The 18,545-nt window shown below is 51.7% G+C and overlaps 1 protein-coding gene across 6 annotated transcripts in view; it reads left to right on the top strand.

The window, feature by feature from the left end:
- Window positions 1-1,570: 1,570 nt before the first annotated feature.
- Window positions 1,571-18,545, top strand: part of PKNOX1 (PBX/knotted 1 homeobox 1) — a 39,515-nt gene continuing 22,540 nt past the window's right edge. For 2 of the 6 annotated variants that reach the window (XM_081137778.1, XM_081137776.1), the window contains exons 1-3: window positions 1,604-1,689; window positions 14,496-14,564; window positions 15,602-15,708. In XM_081137778.1, coding sequence (XP_080993904.1) covers window positions 15,658-15,708 — 51 coding nt within the window. In that variant the 5' untranslated portion in view covers window positions 1,604-1,689; window positions 14,496-14,564; window positions 15,602-15,657. Of the gene's footprint in view, window positions 1,690-3,312; window positions 4,102-8,263; window positions 8,351-14,495; window positions 14,565-15,601; window positions 15,709-18,545 lie in introns of those variants that run through there. The other 4 variants (XM_081137773.1, XM_081137774.1, XM_081137777.1 and 1 more) reach the window with 4 other exon arrangements.

The following is an 18,545-nucleotide window of genomic DNA, read 5'->3' as shown; positions in this document are numbered from 1 at the left end:
TTTTTCCTAAAGAGGGCCTCCCAAATGTGCGAGCCTCAGGGCCACAAAACCCGAAGGCGATAATGATAGTGCCTCAAGCCCTCTCTCTTTTTCTGGAGACAGCCCCGTGAAAAGGAGGAGAGACAGATTATGGGGGTACAGGCAGGCAGAGGGGACCAGAACACAGAGGCCGACCTGATGGTGGGCGCAGGGCCTGGGCCGGATCTGCCTCCCGACTTAGACCAGGCTCCGCCCAGGGCGCCCCCATTCCCCCAGGGCGCCCCCATTCCCCCAGGGCCTCCCAGCGCCTCCCAGTTCCCCTGCGCCCGCAGCCTCACACCCTTGATGGGAACCAGATGAGAGCTTCGGACCGGGGCTGGGACCAGGGCGGGTGGGTGAGGCCAGGGCGCCTTCAGGGCCCCTTGGGGCAGCCGGGAGCTTGCCCCGGAGCGCGCCCACCTCGGGGGCATCCCCAGTTCGCACGGGGCCCTGCGCATTACGCGCGGGAGTGGGGGCCGCCGGGTTCTCGGCGTCGCCCCCTCTCCTGCCCCTGCCCAGCCCCTGCTGCTCCCCTGGAAGATGCAGCGCGGGCCGCGCGGGCTCTGCCTGCCAGTTCGCGTGTTGATGATTTACGGGGGTGCCCTGCGCGGTGCTCACGACAGGCCCCCTCCCCAGGCAGCCTCCAGCCACACATGCCCACCCCGGGGTGCCTGCCAGCGGCCTGCGGACTCCTCAGCCGTCCCGCACGGGGAGTCCTGCGGGGGTGCCCGCCAGGCCGACGCGCCCAGGCCTCTGCCCAGGGGCAGGTGACGCCGCCCCTGAAGTCGCGCAGAGCAACACAGACCCCACTTTCCCCGCCCCCCGGGGAGGCCACGTCCCCAGCCGGCAGGGTCTGCGCGGGTCACCTGGGGACAGGTGTGCTCCAGGCAAAGCGCGGGGCCAGGGGCGCGCCTGCCGCGGGGGCTGGGACCCGCCCCGGGGTCAGCCGGAGCCGGGGCCAGGCCGGCCGTTGGGAGGAGGCCGAGGGCACGGGGCACAGGTCGGCCGCGGCGGGGGGCACCCGCGCGCACCCGCCGTGCGGTCCGGGATCGCGCCCACCGGGAAGGCGGGCTGCGGGGTCTGCGCACAAAGGGGGCGCGCGCGGGAGGCGCGGGCTCGGCGCCGGCGCCCGCGCAGGTCGGCCTCCGAGGGCCTCCGAGGGCAGGCGGGGTCGGCGCGGGGCCACCGGCGGCGGGACGCGCCGAGAGGGCCGGGCCCCTGCCGCCTGGGTCCCGCCGAGCCCGAGCCCGAGCCCGCTCCGCGGAGCCCTCGCGGCCGCGGGGCAGGCAGCGCAGGGGGCGTGGCGCGCCCAGGCCACGCCCCCCAGCTGCATAGTCATGAGGCGGGAAGCTCCGCGGGCCGGGGGCGGGGCCTGGCTCCCTCGCGAGGCGGGGGCGGGGCCGGCTACCGCCCGCCCCCGCCTCGCTCCCCACCCCCGGAAGGCAGGCCCCGCCCCGCGCCGCGGCGGCGCAGGCACGGGGCGGGGCCCGGGCCCGGGCGGCCCCGCCCCCTCCCTGAATATTGATGCGGCGCGCGTCGGCGTCGCCCTCCTCCCATTGAGCGAGGCTGTGTCGCGTGGCCCAGCGTCGGCGTGACGGTTGGACGCGGGCGCGGCACTGCGGGTCCCGATTGCTGCAGCCGCTTGTCAGTGTGATGAAGATTGGCACCCAGGTAAGCTGTCACTCAACCGCTCCGCCGCCGCCGCCGCTCCGCCGCCCCGTCCCTATCAATCACGCTGGCCCGCCGGCGCCGCGGCCGCCGCCCCGTCGCCACCCCTTGGGTCTCCGAGGGCCGCCGCCGCCTGGGAGGGCCGCGCCGGACCCGCCGCCCGGGGCAGGGGGCGGGGAGGGGGCGCGTGTGGGGGAGGGGAGCCAAGGACTCGGGGAGGGAGGGGCGCCGTCCGCCGGGCGGCCGCGGGGGCGCGCCCACCTCGTTTCTAACTGCGGGTTTACGGACGCGGAAATTTCTGGAAGCCGCCGCCGCCGCCGCCGCCGCCGCTCGGGGCCCGTTGTGAGGCGCGCGCTCCTCACCGTCCCTCACGGAGCGCGGCGCGCGCCCCGGCGCGGGCGGGGGCGGGGCAGGGCTGGGGGCGCGCGGGCGCGCGGCGGGGGCGGGGCGAGGCGGGAGGCGCGCGGGCGGGGGCGCGCGGGCGGGGGCGGGGCCAGGCGGGAGGGCCGTGCGGGCCCGGCGGTTGGTGCCGCGGCCGCGGGGGGTGCTCCGCGGGGCGGGAGCGGGAAGATGGCGGTTGCGGCTGCAGGCGGGGCGCGTCCGGGTCGGGCGCCTCCGGCGGTGCGGGTCCCGCTGGCCCTGCGGGGTCGGGCGGGGTCGGGCCCGGGGGTGCGGACGGGAGAGGGAGGCGGGCTGCGGCGTGGCGGGGCGTTGGGCCCTGTGCCTCCGGCCGGGGCGCCCGGGTCTGGGCGCCGTTGCGAAGGTCTCGCCTGGGATGAGCGGCCAGTTTGAAATAGTGAGTGGACGTGTCCAGCGTGGGCAGGCGCTCGCGGGAGTTTCACGTTCCTCGAGGAAGAAGTCGTGAGTCGCGTCGGGGCAACTAGGGCAGGTTGCGTCTGGTGGCTCTGGAAATGTCCTGTTAAGTGGGTCCGCGGCACCAGTTAGGGGTGCCCTTCGGGGGTGGACCCCTAAGTACTTCTTAGAACCGGTGTTTGCGGACAGAAGGCGGACCGTTTGGGGGGCGCCCATAAGTGATGCGCGTTTGGTGAGCTCGATCATCCAGGATGGATCTGGCGGGTCAGGGGGTAGACTTGAATTAATTTAGATGGGAAGAGCTAGCTTTCTATGAAAGCTACTGTTTTTTTCCTTAGGAAGTGAGCACTTTCCACTTCAGGGTAAACGGAACCCTCACTTTAGCTGGGTATAAGTTTATGATTTTTTTTCCTGACATACCGCAAAAGGGAATATATTTATACTATACCTCATGTTGTAATAGGTTACATAGTACTTTATACAGTATGTCCTAACTGTCCCAAGGAAGAATGGAGGTGAGACATAAAGATGTTGGCCGGTGGTCGTCGGTGCGCCCCTAGCTGGTACGTTGGCCTGGAGGGCGGCGGGCTGCCGCGCGCCTGCCTGCTCCCTCCCCTTTTCCCGGGGTTCGGGGGGCAGGGCGGCGTGTGCGCCTCCGCTCCGGCGTTGACGGCCGTGCCCGAGTGTGATGCTCACCGACGGGGTCCGTTCTTACCCAGCGTCCGGAGGAGCCGCCTCCCCCGGAGCGTGGCGGCGGGCATGGCGATTGGTGAAGGGCGGTGGGGACCAGCCCTTGGCAGGGCAGGGTCTGTGCTCGCCATTTAGGTGTCAGCAGGATGCAGGGGTGCCCTCTAGTTTACATCTATTTACATTTGTATCAGTGTATTGTAACTTTAGAAGAGTACTACCTGAGCCGTAACATTCTAGTTGGAACTTTCATTGTTGTTGCAAATTGTTAAGCATTTTGAAACTGTTGAGAAGAAAACCCTGAAACTGCTACTGATGCAAAGCATCTGCCCTCAGGGGCCTTTCCTGGGTCCCACCTGGCTCTCCATAAAGATGTTTTAGATCAGCGGTTTTCACCCTTTCTCAACTCATGGCACACATAAACTAATTACTAAAAAATATTTTTTTAGTGATCTGACCAAGAGAAAAAAAAAAAGGTTTAATTTTGATTGCCTCACACCAGATGGCTATTGTTGTGTTTGCTGTTGTCATTTTTTAATTTGGCAGTCTAAGGGAAAAGAGGTCAGTGCCCCTGACTAAATAGTCAGGTATTGCATGTTTTAAAAATTCTTGCGGCATACCAGTTGAAAAATCGCTGTTTTAGATAAAATAGGGTCAAGAAGAGAACACATTATACATAAATACAGTTATCAAAATATTGAACCAAATGTGATGAAGTTCCTCACGTGCCCCTCATTAGCTGAATTAGTAACAGACTGAGCCCTGGCTCCAGTAATTTCTCTGCAGTGGAGATAAGTGACAGTGAGATTTCTGAAGCAACTCTGATGCCTTGTGAAGAGATTTGTGATTTCTGTTGGTGAAGAAGCTGCAGGGTCTGCTGGGACTCCAGGATTTAATGTCGACCCTCATAACTGAGTGAGTACTAGATTTCAGCCAGAGGTGATTGCAAATAAAGATGTTATATTTTTTGTCACTTAGGTTCACAGACACCAAGTTCAGAACTTCTGCACCAGAAGTTGACTTGCCCTCAGCCCATTCGTTAGTAGGAACATGTGTGTGCCCTTTTTTCCTTCCTCAGATGATTGTACTGATGAACTTAGCAGTCTGGGGTCATGAAGGGTGAGGGAAGTTGCAGGAGTCACAAGGGTGCACTTAGACCCGTGTGACACGACTCACAGCTATAAGTTAGCCTTCTGTTTTGTACAAGCTGTTTAAGAAGACATTGTTGGGGAGGAAAAATCATCCTCTGCCCTTCAAGTTTGGGCTGGACTAATAAGTTAACAGAAGACAGATTAATAGGAGAAAAACAAAGTTTAGTAACATGTATACTTTGGAGAGACCCAGGAACACTGAGTAACTTGCCAAAATAGTGAAAGCCATCTTAAGTACCACCTTCAGCTAGCGCAAAAGATGACATTGAGGATGGAGAGTCTGCTATGGGAGGTGACTGGGCAAAGCACAGCACACCTGCTGCAGATTTAAGTCCCTGTCTTCTCTGATAGTGAAAGCAGGACAGGTACAGTGAGGGAAACCCCCCTTACAGATGGAGGTTGCCCTTACAAATCTAATTGTGTTTTACAACGGGTAACTTCTCCTGGGTTTTTGGTGCTTCTCTCAGGTCTGCTGTTTCTTAAAATTAAGCAGCCTAAAATAATATCCCAAAGTGGCATATTTTGGGGTCAAACTCTGCTCCCCTTCAACACAGAAAGTGGAAATATCAACACAGTCGTAGAAAAAGTTTGAACTGGAAATCGTTAGAATAAACATGCAGGGTCTGATTGACATTATCATTTGGTGGAAAGGCCTGGCTGCAAAGGTTGTCAAATGAGGCTACTGCACCTGCCATGTTGTCCTGCCCAGAGTTTGCGTAGGGTACTGCCAGCCAGCTGCCAGCCACCAGCCACCCCTTTGTGTGTGCCCCCCCCCCCAATATATTCATTGTTTCTGGGAAGTTCACTCAGAGGGCCATGTGCTATCCTGTCCAGGGGACAGAGCAGCTTAACTCTAGGATTCCTTGGAGAAAAGGTTCAGGAGCTTTTTCAAAATCTTGAAAACTACTGATGTACCAGATTGAGAGACTGAGGGCCTGTGAGCTAGTAAAACATTTGGATTCATTTTATTGTTTTTCTCTAAATGATAGGATTTAGTCGTCCTGATAGGTCCAGCTACCAGGGCCTGCCTTCCCTTTCCTTAGGGTTAGCTGCTCAGCATGGATTGATGGTGCTCCTGTCTTGGGAGATTTTTCTGCTCAGGGTGATGCCATCACCCAAAAGGCAGGTGTCTTTGGTGCCCCTCTGGCCCAGTAAAGCCGTGTGAGGTCAGGCCTTGGGCATGTTTGCTGGAAATGCTGCTTTTCTTGTTTGCGGTCTGTGACTGACACAGAATGATTGACTGTTTTAGTCAGGTCTCAGGATGGCAGAGAGCAGGCTGACCTCAAGTCCAGGAGTCTGGGGTCCTTGAGTTTGGGCCCTGGCAGGATCTGCATGTGTGCCTGGGTCTTGGCCCTCCCACTCTGTTGGACGCTGACTCTCCACTGTCTGCTCCTGCACACTGTCAACTGCAAGTTCTGCCCCCTTCCATCTTGGCCCAGCTCCACCTCCTCTTCTTCCTGTTTCCCAGTGCACCCCAGGGAGAGAGTGGCAGGCTCCCTCCTTCCGCCCTCTTGGGGTCTGCCTTGTCTGGTCCCCAGGGAGGGGTGGGCTCCTGCCATCTGCACAGCTGCCCCCCCAGCAGGGTCTGCAGTGGGGCTGGGTCACTCGGAAGGGACTGTGGATTGGTAGGTGCTGTGATTCCAGTTTCCAGAACAGTCTGATTAGACTTTTACAAAAATAATGCCTCAGTGAGACTTGTTAATCTCTCAATATATGTTGTATGTTGTCTAACATTTTATCAAGGTTTGTACTTTTTTTTTTTAAATCCTCACCTGAGGATATTTTTTCCATTGCTTTACAGAGAGAGAGTGGGAGGGAGGGAGGGAGGGAGAGAGAGAGAGAGACATCAATGTGAGAGAGACACATCAATTGGCCACCTCCCACAGGTGCCCTGGCCATGGCCAGGGATCGAGCCTGCAACTGAGGTACATGCCCTTGGCTGGAATCAAACCTGGGACCCTTCAGTCCACAGGCTGACGCTCTAACCACTGAGCCAGACTGGCTAGGGCCAGGTTTGTATTTTTTGCATTAAAAAATTAGGAATTTAATTTTGTGTTCTTCTAAATTGAATTATGTGTTTCTGTATACTTTTTAAAAAACAAACAAACATTTCAGCAGAATTTCCTGCAGCCTAAGTGGAAATACCCCTGCGGCACTCCAGAGCCGCAGTAAACCATGGCACTGTTGACATTTGGGGCTGGAAATGTGTGTGCTGTGGAGGTTGTCCTGTGTCTTGTGAGGTTCTAGCAGCATTCTCGGTCCTTACCCACTAGATGCCAGTGGGACACTAGCCCCAGTTTCAATAATAAAAAATGTCTTTCAATACTGCTCAGTGTCCCCTGGGGGACAAAAAAGTCACCCCTGGTTGAGAACTACTGATCTGAAACAGCATTCCTAAAATGCATTGTGTGGAACCTGAGTTTAGTGGATATGTGTACGTTTGCATGTATTAGTCAGTTAAGCTATTTTGTGTTGTATTTTTGGTCCCCATTATTGTGTATGTTTTCATATATTTACATAACCAGGTAAATATGTTTTTCATTTTAAAACTTTAAGATACCTTCACAATTTTGTGATTCTGTTTCGTTTTGTTTTTCTGATCATTTTATGCCCGTGCCTGTGTGGCGGAGCCTTTTGAGCATCTCCGGCTTTTTAAGTTTTCTATGTTTATTTTGTCTTCTGGCCTAACAGGCTCGGTCAGTCCCAGGGGCCCGGGTAGGGTGGTATCGCTGCTGGGCCCATTGCTGAGGTGCTGCCCCTCGGCTCAGGCAGTGCCAAGGAAGAAAGCGTGTGTGAGGGGCCCTTGCCTCGAAGGGCTGGGGTTCGTATTTTTCATAAAAAGTCTTCATTGACCCTTAATAACAAGTACATCAGGAAAGGTTTGAGGGTCAGCTTTTTAATGATGCCGATGATAGTCAAGGTCTTAAAAACAAAGCTGTGATGTGAATTGAAATTCGACCAGCTGTAATAGACCATCCAGTTCAGAATTTACTAAAACAGGCCCCAAAACCATTAAAACACCTTAGTGGTTAGAGTTTTGCAGTGTCTTTAGTGAACATATGTGGACTTTTGACTTGGAAATGTTTTTTGGATGGATTTTGTGTTAACAGAATGTAATGTCTATGATTTTATTTGAATATTAAACTTCAAGTGGGACCTTCCTAAACCTTGTTCGAAAAATAAAGTGATTGATTGGCAGTGTTTTCCTCGGACTGCATTATTGGCTGAGCCCCTCGCTGGGTGGGGATTGTGAGTGAAGCCTGGATAGGAGATGGGACGGGTGGGTGACCACTCACTGAACTGTAGTGACGGACAGTTTAGTGTCCTAAAAGGTGTCTTGGAAAAGATCTCTTTTTTCGAGTATAGAGTTTTGAAAGCTTTCTTGGATTCTGTGACAGCTTGCTGAATTCATATTAGCGGTTTAGTTTGGACAAGAATCATCAATTAAGTGTTTTAAGGAGAGATTAGCAACCACAAAGAAAACCTAGAGATGTAGTTTGCAGATGCCTCCTGACTCTTGCTGTGTCCCCAGTCCTCTCCTGGCTCTGTAACCATCTCACAGGCAAGAAAGCTGAAGTTACCCTGGAATTTCCTGCGTTTCTGTTAGTGGAATTGATTGTGCTCATTAGTTGAAGCAGCTTTTGAGAGCAGCTGGGGAGGTGCCCTGCTGAGAAGGAAAGCCCTCGCCTGCGTGGCGGCTCTGGAGGATGGAGTTGCTCTACTGCATTGGGCCTGTCTGTAGATCAAAGGAAAAATGCAAAAGACTTGGTGTCTGCACAACTGAGTTGCAGAGCAATTTTTACAAAATATGTTTTTATTGATTTCAGAAAGGGGGAGGGAGAGGGAGAGGGAGAAAGAAACATCCATCAGCTGCCTCCTGCACGCCCTCTACTCGGGATGGAAACTGCACCCTGGGCATGTGCCCCGACTGGAATCCAGTGGGCACCTCCTGGTGCATGGCACAGCGCTCAACCAACTGCATCACACTGGCTGAGCTAGAGAGCAAATTTTTGGTGGGTAAAATAAGTTATGAACATGTCTCTTTGGACAGCTATATTTTAGGCCAGGGATTAGCAAATTACAGGCCTCTGGGCCAAGAGCCACGATTGCCATTCATGATACATTAAGGAAAAAGAATATGCAGTAGAGACAGTATGTGGCCCACAAAGCCTAAAATACTTACTAGCTGGCCCTTTACAGAAAATTTGCTGACCCCTCAGTCAGGTCTCAGCTGAAACAAATTCGAGCCAGTCTGGATAAATGAAATCAAATAGTGTAAGTCTGTTGGGGAAATGTGAATAATAAAGGGGAAGGTAGGATATTGTCCCCTAGTGGACTGTATCTTGCTGTGACTGGTATGTAATGACACCTGTGTAAAAAATAGGGCCTATGTAAATAGTTCTTAAATCATAATTAGAATCATAAAGGAATCCATGTGAATAAGTACTAAAAGCTAAATCTAGAAATCTTCGCTTTCACAACCAGTTCACATCGCCTCATTGCCCCTTTGTTTTTCCCTCCCTTTTGTTGACACCTGAGTCCTGAGAAACACTGCTTTGCTGAAGTCAGCGTATAGAGTTTGATTGTTTCTCATGGTGCCATCTTTTCCGGAAGCCGTTCTGAGACCCAGATGCCACTGGGAAAGCAAGGAGGGCTCCTTCCGCAAGGGCTTCTGTGTGCCACTCTCCCTGCGTCCTGGGGCTGAGGAGCACTGTGTGAACCAGCTGCTGGAGAGCCGACCCCCCTGGGCTGAGCCCTGGGCGCCCGGGAAAGGGGCTGGGCCCCAGTAGGCCTGGACCAGGGTCACCTCCTGGTCTTTGGCTTACCAGGGCTTTGTTTTTCCTTTCTAGAAGCTACCCCCCTACTTTATCTTTACATCTCTTTTGTTCTTTTGTTTGTTTTTTTATTGATACTAAGGGGGAGAGAGAGAAAGATAGAAACACCCATTGGCCGTCTCCTGCATGCCTGCCACTAGGGACCAAGCCCGCAACCTGGACATGTGCCCTGACAGGGAGTGGAACTGGTGGCCTCTTGGTGCATGGGGTGATGCTCAGTCCACTGAGCCACAGCGACTGGGTTACATCTCTTTTGAAAGTGACAATTATAGTGCAAACAAAACATTTAACTATTTTCTATTTGTAGCTATGTTCTTAATAGGATGCCGTTAAAATTACCTGATTTGTCTAGACCAGTCAATCAGATGTTCAAAAGTAGTTACTGTGAGACACTTTGCTAAGTTTGATGAAGTCCCCCATCATAGCACTATATGACTATGTAGAGTATTAAATGTGTACGTATGTGTTTACTTATGGTATTATACAGGTTATGTGGCATTAATTGGGAACGAAGTATCACAGCTAAGTGAAACCCACAGATAATAAAGTTTAACCTTTAAATGCCCTGAAATTCATTTTAGGGTCTTTTAAAAGTGTTCGCAAATGATCTTAGAGGTGTTTGCTTTCCAGATTGTTGTGTACTCACTACTTGCACTGAGCCTATAAAGATGAGTAAGTCTCACCCTAGCCAGTTTGGCTAAGTAGTTAGAGCATCAGCCTGTGGACTGAAGGGTCCTGGGTTCGATTCTGACCAAGGGTACGTACCTCAGTTGCAGGCTCAATCCCTGGCCCTGGTAAGGGCATGTGCAGGAGGCAGCCAGTCGTGTCTCTCTCACATCGATGTTTCTATCCACCCCCCTTCCTTCCCTCCCTCCCTCCCACTCTCTCTGAAAACCAATGGAAAAAATATCCTCGGGGAGGATTGGGGAAAAAAAAAGATGAATAAGTCTCAGTCACTGAAGAGAGCACAGTCAAGTGTGTAATGAGTGTACGTTTACGTTTCATTGACAGAACAAGGATTGTTGAAACGGATCTGGATATAGGTGTTTGTTTTAGGCAGTGTGAGAGTAACCAGTGGAAGACTGAAGATGGTGTGTAACTCCCAGGTTCCAGAGGGGAAAATGGGTCAACGAAGAACTTCATCATTTCCACAAAGGGGGTTAAGGAGAAAGAAGAAAACAAGGAAGCTTGCTTGGTACATGAAAAAAACAGCTAATATAAGAAGGCACAGATGAGCCCACATTTATCAGTAACCACAATTTGTGTAAAAGGGTTAAATCTCAGGTGATAAAACTCCAGATTTAGTAAAAAAAAATAAAAAGAAATCTAGCTAAATTCTGTGTGTAAGCGATACATCTAGACCTAGCACGAAGAGAGAGAACAGAGGGATGGAAAACAGTCCTGACAAAAAGGAGCAGGCATAGCGATGCTAATGCCAGATGGAACTGGGCCCGAGGCGAAAGCATTGCAGGAGTACTTCAGACTTCTCAACGGTACAGTTACTCATCATTAACGTGACAAGCTTTGGAAATATATAAAATAAAGGTTGATGGAAACAGGGAAAGCTGACAGTTCTGCACATACGGGCAGTGATCCTATAACACTGAACAAGCCTCAGACGAGGAGCGAAGGAGGAGGGCTGTGGAGGGGGGAGTTCTCAACCTGGGCCTGTTGGCATTGGGACCCGGCCATCCCGTGCACTGTAGAGTGTTTCGCAGCATCCTTGGCCTCTACTCACTAGATGCCAGTAGCTACCCCTCTCCCTCGTGATAACCAGAAGTGTTTCCGGATGTCGCCAATGTCCTCTGGGAGCCACAGTCATCTCTAGTTGAGAACCACTGATACAAAGGATTTAAGTAATATGGCTAATGGGTATGTATAAAAATGTGGGCCTGACAAACATAAAATATACATTCTCTTTAATTACATGGAACATTTAACAAAACTGGCCATACCCCTAAACATCACAGTCCTTGCTCCTCGAAACGAAGGTGTTACCATGGCGTACAGCATTATCACAGCATTTGACAGTCTCATGCTGCCTCGGACCAACTTCGTATCACATCTGTTTCCCAAGCTGTCTTTTACAGCTTTTGTTTTTTAGACCAGCATACATACTGCATTTGGTGGTTTTAACTCATAACAATTCTCTCACCTTTTTTATTTTTAGTATGTTTTTATTGATTTTAGAGAGGGGAAGGGAGAGGGGTAGAGAGAGAAACCTTGATGAGAAAGAAACTTGGGCTGCCTCCTGCACGCCCCTGCTGGAGATCGAGCCCACACCCCGGGCATGCGCCCTGACCGGGAATCGAACAGGTGACCTCTTGGTTCATGGTCGGTGCTCAGCCACTGAGCCATTCTAGCCAGCTCCCTCGGTTTTTTGGGGGTTTTTTTTGGTTGTGAGCACATCCTCAGGATTAGGCAGATCTGCCCAGAAGTTCCACCTGTGCCCTTTTGGGGAGGCCCATCCTGCTCATTTGTCTCATTACTGTTGTGAATTTTCACCTTTTGGTTGAGGTGTTTTCCGCCAGGTCTCTCCACTGTGAAGTTACTGTTTCCCTTGTAACTGACAGTAACTGCCTTGTGGCAGGTCTCCTGGGACCATGTGCATTTTCTGGCCTCATCACGCGTTCACTGGCCAGCAGTGACGCCCGTGACACTTCTTGCCTGAAGCAGTGGTCACCGTGAGGTCTGCAGTGGTGGTGATCGAATCCACCCCCTGCTTGTCTGCGTATTGTCGGAATGCGACTGCAGTTTAGAGCTCCCCCCGCTTGTTCGTTTGTCTTTCAGTATGGACTTGCAGATTCTTGTTTTATTCCCAGTTACCGTTGTATTTTGTTGCTTAAATTGTCCCAGATTTGGCCGGTGAGAGCACCTGCAAGCTGGTTTGTCTCCCCTTTTGACATACGCCCCTAATGTATATATTTTTAATCCTCACCTGAGGAGTGAGGGCATTTTTTCCATTGTATTTTAGAGAGAGTAGAAGGAAGCAGGGAGGGGGGGAGAGAGAGAGAGAAACATCGATGTGAGAAAGACGCATTGATCGGCTGCCTCCTTCACGTGCCCCGACTGGGGCCAGGGATTGAACCTGTAACGCAGGTACGTGCTTTACTGGGAATCAAACCTGTGACCCTCTGGTGTGCAGATCAATGCTCTAACCACTGAGCCACACCAGCCAGGGCACCCTTATAATTTTTTGAGCACAACTTTCAGGCTCATCTTGTACCCAGCCCTGGAATCAAATCAGCCATTTTTCTGAGGAATTTTGATTCTTTTCATTGAGAATTATATGTATCAACCAAAATATAGGTGCTAAGTGCTCACTGCTCCTGGGTATCATTGCTCCTAGGCCCTCTCAGTGGACAGAGCCAGGAACATGTGTGTGCTTTCATGCATGTGTGTATATATACACACATATATTCATGTGAATGTGTGAGATACACAGATCTATGTCTGTTTCTCTATATCCATGGACATTAAAAACCCTGAATTCATACTGACAACTCTTGTTTCCAACTCCTGGGTGGGGGTGAGCCACTGCGAAGACATGGGGAAAGGTGGTGTGGGTGATGTGTGTGCACAGCTGGCCATGCTCAGAGAAGGCCAGAGTGTTTGGGCAGAACTACCAGGCTGGGCAAGGCCGCGGCCTCCTGGAGGAGCCACAGACGGCCATCCCTCTAACGTGTCCACACTTGGAGTGGGGGAGGGGCTGGCCGGGGGCTGCTGTGGGAGGGCAGGGACAGACAAGGGTCACCCCTGAGACTCAATCTGCAAGGGCGGTTTGGACCAGATTTGTACTTTGGAAAGTGGAGAATGGAGGGAAGGAGGGTAGGATTAGAGGCCACAGGAGCCCCTGCCCTGGTTGAGGTGTGGGCCATGGTGCAGGCTGGAGTCTCGGCCTGGGGCACAGGGCGGATCAGGGCACTGGGAGGAGGGCTAGGGAGATAGTAACAAGTTTGCAGATGTGTGGGGCCTCTCTCAAGATTGGGGGTCTCAGAGGCCAGAGAAGGCAATGTCATGATGACTACACACGAGCTCCCTTCCCAGAAGGGGGTTTGCCAAGTCCCGCTGTCCAACGGTGGGGCATAGGTGTAATGGCCACTTTAGCGAGAAGGTATCTTCAGACAGAAAGATTCATGAAGCAGCTAACTCCATAGAATATAATGGAATTTATTAAATGGTAATGTACTTACAGGAAGATTGGGCCCAGAGCAGACTGAGAACCTAGCAGTTTGTGTAGATTATATCCCCCTCCCCGTGCAGACTCCTGTTACCGCACTGTTTTTATGCTGTAACTCAGGCACTAATGATTGACTAGGGGACAAGAATACGGTAGCAGCAGGGACCATCCCTCCTGGTGTTGATACTGTCACCAGTTTGGTATACATCTCGGTTGTCATCCTGGCCATGACTAACAAAAGTATTTATGGTTACATTTTAGGGAACACAGACAATCATTAACGAAAAGGCTTTGATGTGCTTACTAAAGATAGTGAGGTTGGTCAAAGGCCACAGCACCAAAGGACACAAAGATGAAGATGGTCTTTGCTCACGTCTGCATCTGTGCTCTGTTCTCTCCTCTCCCGTCCGCACATGACCTTTGTCTTCTCCCTCAGCTGTAGTAACCTGGCCGGCACCCCCTCCTCGGCCCCCCTCCCCCACCAGTGTGAGTGGCATCACCTGGTTGTACTCTTGTCCTGCTAGCTGCCACTCCTCATTCTGTGCTGGGTCCCCCGTCTTGCCAGCCTTCTTACATGGCCCACCTCCTCTCTCTTCCTGGGTGGTCTTGTGCAGTTTCGTGGCTTCACTTACTGCCTTACAGTCCTGGGGTTGCCGTAACCAAGTCCCACTAACTGGGTGGATGAAAACCACAGAAATGGATTCTCTCAGGGTCCTGGAGGCCAGACTGGAAATCAAGGTGTCAACAGGGCCATGCTCCCTCTGAAGGCTCAGGCCTTGTGCCAGCTGGTGGCCGGGCATTCTTGGCTTGTAGCAGCACAGCTCCGGCCTCTGCCTGATTCACGTAGCCTTCCCTTCAGTGGGTCTCAGGTCCCCCCCCCTTAAAGGACACCAGTCATGGGATCTGGGGCCTCCCCTCAATCCAGGATGTTCTCATCTCAAGATCCTTAGTAATCACATCTGTGAAGACCCTGTTCCAGATAAGGTCCCATTTCCAGGAACTGGGGGTTAGGACTTGGGCATATCGTGGAGGACACAGTTTGACCCCTCTGTGCATACTAACCACACCCTGATTTTATATTTCTTGGATTTCTGAAGAGCATCTCACACCTAAAGTGTCCTGACTCTTGCTTTCTCTTCCCAGGCCACAGAACCTGCTCCTCACCATCTGCTCCTCACCTGGACATGCGGCTCTGCTCTGCCAGTTGCTCAGGTGGGAACCCTTCCCAGACCCCACTCCCACACCCAACCCCAGGCCACCTGCAAACCCTGTACTCCCAGGCCCCCCTTGTCCACATGGCCCCCTGCCTGTCCATGGCAGCACTCCCCTACCCTGTGTGTTCCCCAGTCACTCAGCCTGTCCCTCACAGTCAGAGAGACCCTCCTAAGATGTAAGACCCTCCCAGGAACACCCAGTCTTCACTACGGCCCACGAGTGTCTGCAAACTGGCTCCGTGTCTCCTGCTCCCTCCCTTCCCTTCCTCCCTCACCACTCTGCTCAGCCACATCGGCTCTCCCTCCAGGCACTGCTGCGCCTGCCTCCAGGTGTCACAGGCAGCTCACTCCTTCCCTGCCCTATGTTTCTCCCAGGAGCTATCAGTGGCCCTGCCCCGTCATTCTCTGTCCCCATCTGGCTTTCTTCCTCTCAACACCTTCTGACACCTGTGCGTGTTGCCAGGAAAACAAGCCGTTGTTTCCACCTCCAAACATACAGATGTTAGAAGAGTGTCCCCCAACCTCCTTGAGCACCCCTTTGTCATTCCTGTCTGAGCTCCAGTCTCCCTCTCTCAGCAGCCCTTGGGTCCAGTCCTTGAGGTCTCATATCAGCACCTTCTCAGAGAGCCTGCCCTGTCAAGTTGGGGAGCCCCTTCACTCCTGTCACAACACCGTGTGCTGCCTGACTTTCCTCTTGTCTGTGGTCCCTTAGCCGTTGGCCTTGTCTGCCCAGGAAAGCAGGGCCTCCTAGATCAGTGTCCTGCATGTGCGGACACTCACTAGACAGTTGGGCGGATGAGTGAATGAATCCAAATGGCTGACCTGATAGCCAGTCAGGCTCACACAGGAACAAACCTGATCCCCGAGGAAGCAGGGTGATGCTGGGTAGCATTTGGCTTATCGCACAGAGTTAAGGGTGGTTTTTTCCCTCCATGTAAAAATACGTATTTAAAAAGTTACATGAATGCTGTGGAGTAGGGGGACCAAAAATGCACTGCAGTTATTAACTGATGCTTTTCTGCTTTTGTTTTCCAGACACCATTTACTTTTGACCCAAGATGATTTAATGTTTTATAATAAACTCACTAACCATGATGGCTACACAGACATTAAGCATAGACAGCTATCAAGATGGGCAACAAGTGAGAGCTTAAGTTTTATTCTGCGTTTTAATTACTGTCAGTGGACCTGGTACTAAAATACAAGCAATGCTTTGTGTATTAATAGTTCAATTTCCCTGAGATTGCAGGTTCCGTTTTAGTGTATTATGCATTTATTGTACGTTGTTCAAATTATCTCCAAGTGATACCAAGATTGCTAGTAATTTTCACTCCCCTAAATCATACTTTCTTTTAGAGCCACAATCAGTCCCTGGCCCAGCTGCCATATCTCAAATAAAGCTACAACCTCAGCTCTCTCCACATCTACCCTTTGCCTGGAGGAAGTGAAAACAAGTCAGATCCCAAACCTTCTTGACTCTGTGTCCCCCTGTTCACAATACAGACCAGGCAAAGGGCTCAGGCTGAGGTGTATGTGGGGTGAGCTTCCTCTGCCGCCTCTTTCTGTACAGTCAGTGTAAGAACACAGCCTGTGGCCATGGCCAGGGAGCTCAGTTAGTTAGAGTGTCATCCTGATATGCCAAGGTTTCTGGTTCAATTTCCGGTCAGGGCACATACAAGAAGCAACCAGTGAATGCATAAATAAGTGGAACAAAAAATCCGTGCTTCTCTCTCTCTAAAAAATCAATTAAAAAAAACAAACACAGCCTGTGGTAAGCACCGGGAGGCCCAGGAATTTGACATTTTAATGTCAGTGTTAGCAAGTATTGTTGCTTTTAAAGAAAAACTTGGTGGTGTTGATAATCACAGCTTCCCATGGAGATGGCTGCTAATCTGAGTGGGAATTGTATGGTTTCATATCCCCAGGTGTGAGAGGCAGAGGGGACTGTCCTAATGTACATGTGGCTTAGTTGCAGTGCTTTGCTATCTTACCTTTCCTCTGTTCATGCCCTTGGCTGTGTCTGCCCCACTTTTTTTGGATAATATAGGTGGCTTCTTGACAGCCCCTCACTGTCTGTAATGTGGTTTTCCTTGAAGCTACACTGGTGTTTTGTGTTCTGTGACCTGAAGGAATTGGGAAGGAGGGGGCTCACTGGGACTTGTGCAGCGTTTCTTGGGACACCTGAAGTCTTGGGAATTCCGTGTGCTCCCAGTCAGGGCCATTCTCCCTCTTTCTCTGGAGCCTGGGAGCTGATTTCTTGGTTTTTAAAAAATTTATCTTCATTGTTAAAAGTATTACAGATGTACCCCCCGTGGACGCCCTATACCCCACTCCCACCCCCTCCCCACCTGGGAACTGATTTCCATTAAAGACTTTCAGCTTTACCTTTGCTTCCCACCTGCCTCATAGTCTGGAGACAGGGATAGAAAGTCCACGCCAGCAGCTCTCTTCTCTCCTTGAGGATTTTAGTGAGCACGAGCACCTGATCAAATCTGGGTAGGGTTCACTCACCCACAGGTGGTCACACGCCCCCCCTTTGGATAAGCCTCCAGGTGGGCTCCAGGTAGGCAGTTAGGACCTGAGTCTCTGCCTCCCTACCCCACCCTTGCTGACTCTCATGTCTTTCCTTGGTGGCCAGTTTTGCACCATTTCTGGTTTGGTTGCTGTTGCAGAGATTTTCTTTGTTTTTGTGGGCTTTTAAATTTTTTTTAAGTGTTTTGTGTGTGGGGTTTTTCCTCTTACAGGAATTGAGGTGGAGAATTCTGTTTCAGCCTGCTCTTTTCACCTGGAAGTCCCTCGATATTTCCAAGTGACTTCGTTTCTATCACACAGACTCCTCTCTCTGTGCTGAGATCTGCTCTTACATCCCCCCCACCCGCAGTGCACTCTCCTCTGCCTGCCCCACTCCTGGGCACCTCTCTGCCCTGTGACCCTGACTCTTCCCTTCACTTTTTCTCCCTTGGGCAACAACTTGGCCAGCTCCTTCCTGTCCTGCAGGTCTTTGCCCAAATCACCCCTTTCTGCGAAGACTCCTCTGCCCGCCCCAGTTACCACTACAGCTTTCTCTGATCTTTTTCTCCTTCCTAACAATGATCATCTTCTGACGTATTCTGTTAAGTGATGGTCTTCTGTGCGTACCCATCTGTCTTCTGTCTGCCTCCCTGTCTGTGCCCTGATGCAGCGAGTATCCAGTGCAGTGCCGGGCACAGCGGTGGGGCGGGGGGTGGGGAATCCCTTGATTTTAATAGCCAGTCACTTCCTCACAACATGGAAAATTCTTTGAGAGCATTATTATTATTACTTTTAGAGACAGAGAGAAAGGGGGAAGGAGAGAGAAACATCGATTTGTTCTATTTATTTATGCATTCATTTGTTGCTGCTTTTATGTGCCCTGACTGGAAATTGAACCCAAAACCTTGGCATATCAGGATGACACTCTAACCAACTGAGCGAGAACTTAAGCACTTAATATTATTCAGTATACATATACCAAATTTACTTAGCCATTCCTCCAAGGTTGAACATTCAGGTTTCCCTTTTTTCACAGTCATTAAAAAAATAACCCTGAAATAAATCCTCTTAAGGCTTTTTTATAATACTGTCAGATTTCCCTCCAGAAAGACTGTTTACGTGGGCTTTAGTTCATTTCTTTAGTCTTTTGTTTTGTTTTAAGAGAGAAAAAAACAATTTCTCAGGTACACTGTACCACTTAAAGGTAGCAGAATGGAAGTGTTCTTTGCCCCTCTGAACTGCTGGAGAGCCCAGGTCTGAGGACTGCTCCCTCGGCCCCAGCCCCTGGGTGTCAGGGTAGGGTCCATGAGGTGGCTCTCGTGTCTCCTGGGGATGAGTCCCCCACCCCAGTTCACCTAACATGCTGCTTCCTTAAGGGGCAGAGGCATGGCATCTGGGTTGGGCAGGTGTGGGAGGTAATCTGCTCATGGGTAATTACAAGTTCACTGCGACAATTTTGTGGGGTTTT

Source organism: Miniopterus schreibersii, assembly GCF_964146895.1.
Source record: "Miniopterus schreibersii genome assembly, chromosome: 5".
Classification (NCBI taxonomy): domain Eukaryota; kingdom Metazoa; phylum Chordata; class Mammalia; order Chiroptera; family Miniopteridae; genus Miniopterus; species Miniopterus schreibersii.
This window is presented reverse-complemented; position numbering and strand designations above follow the sequence as displayed.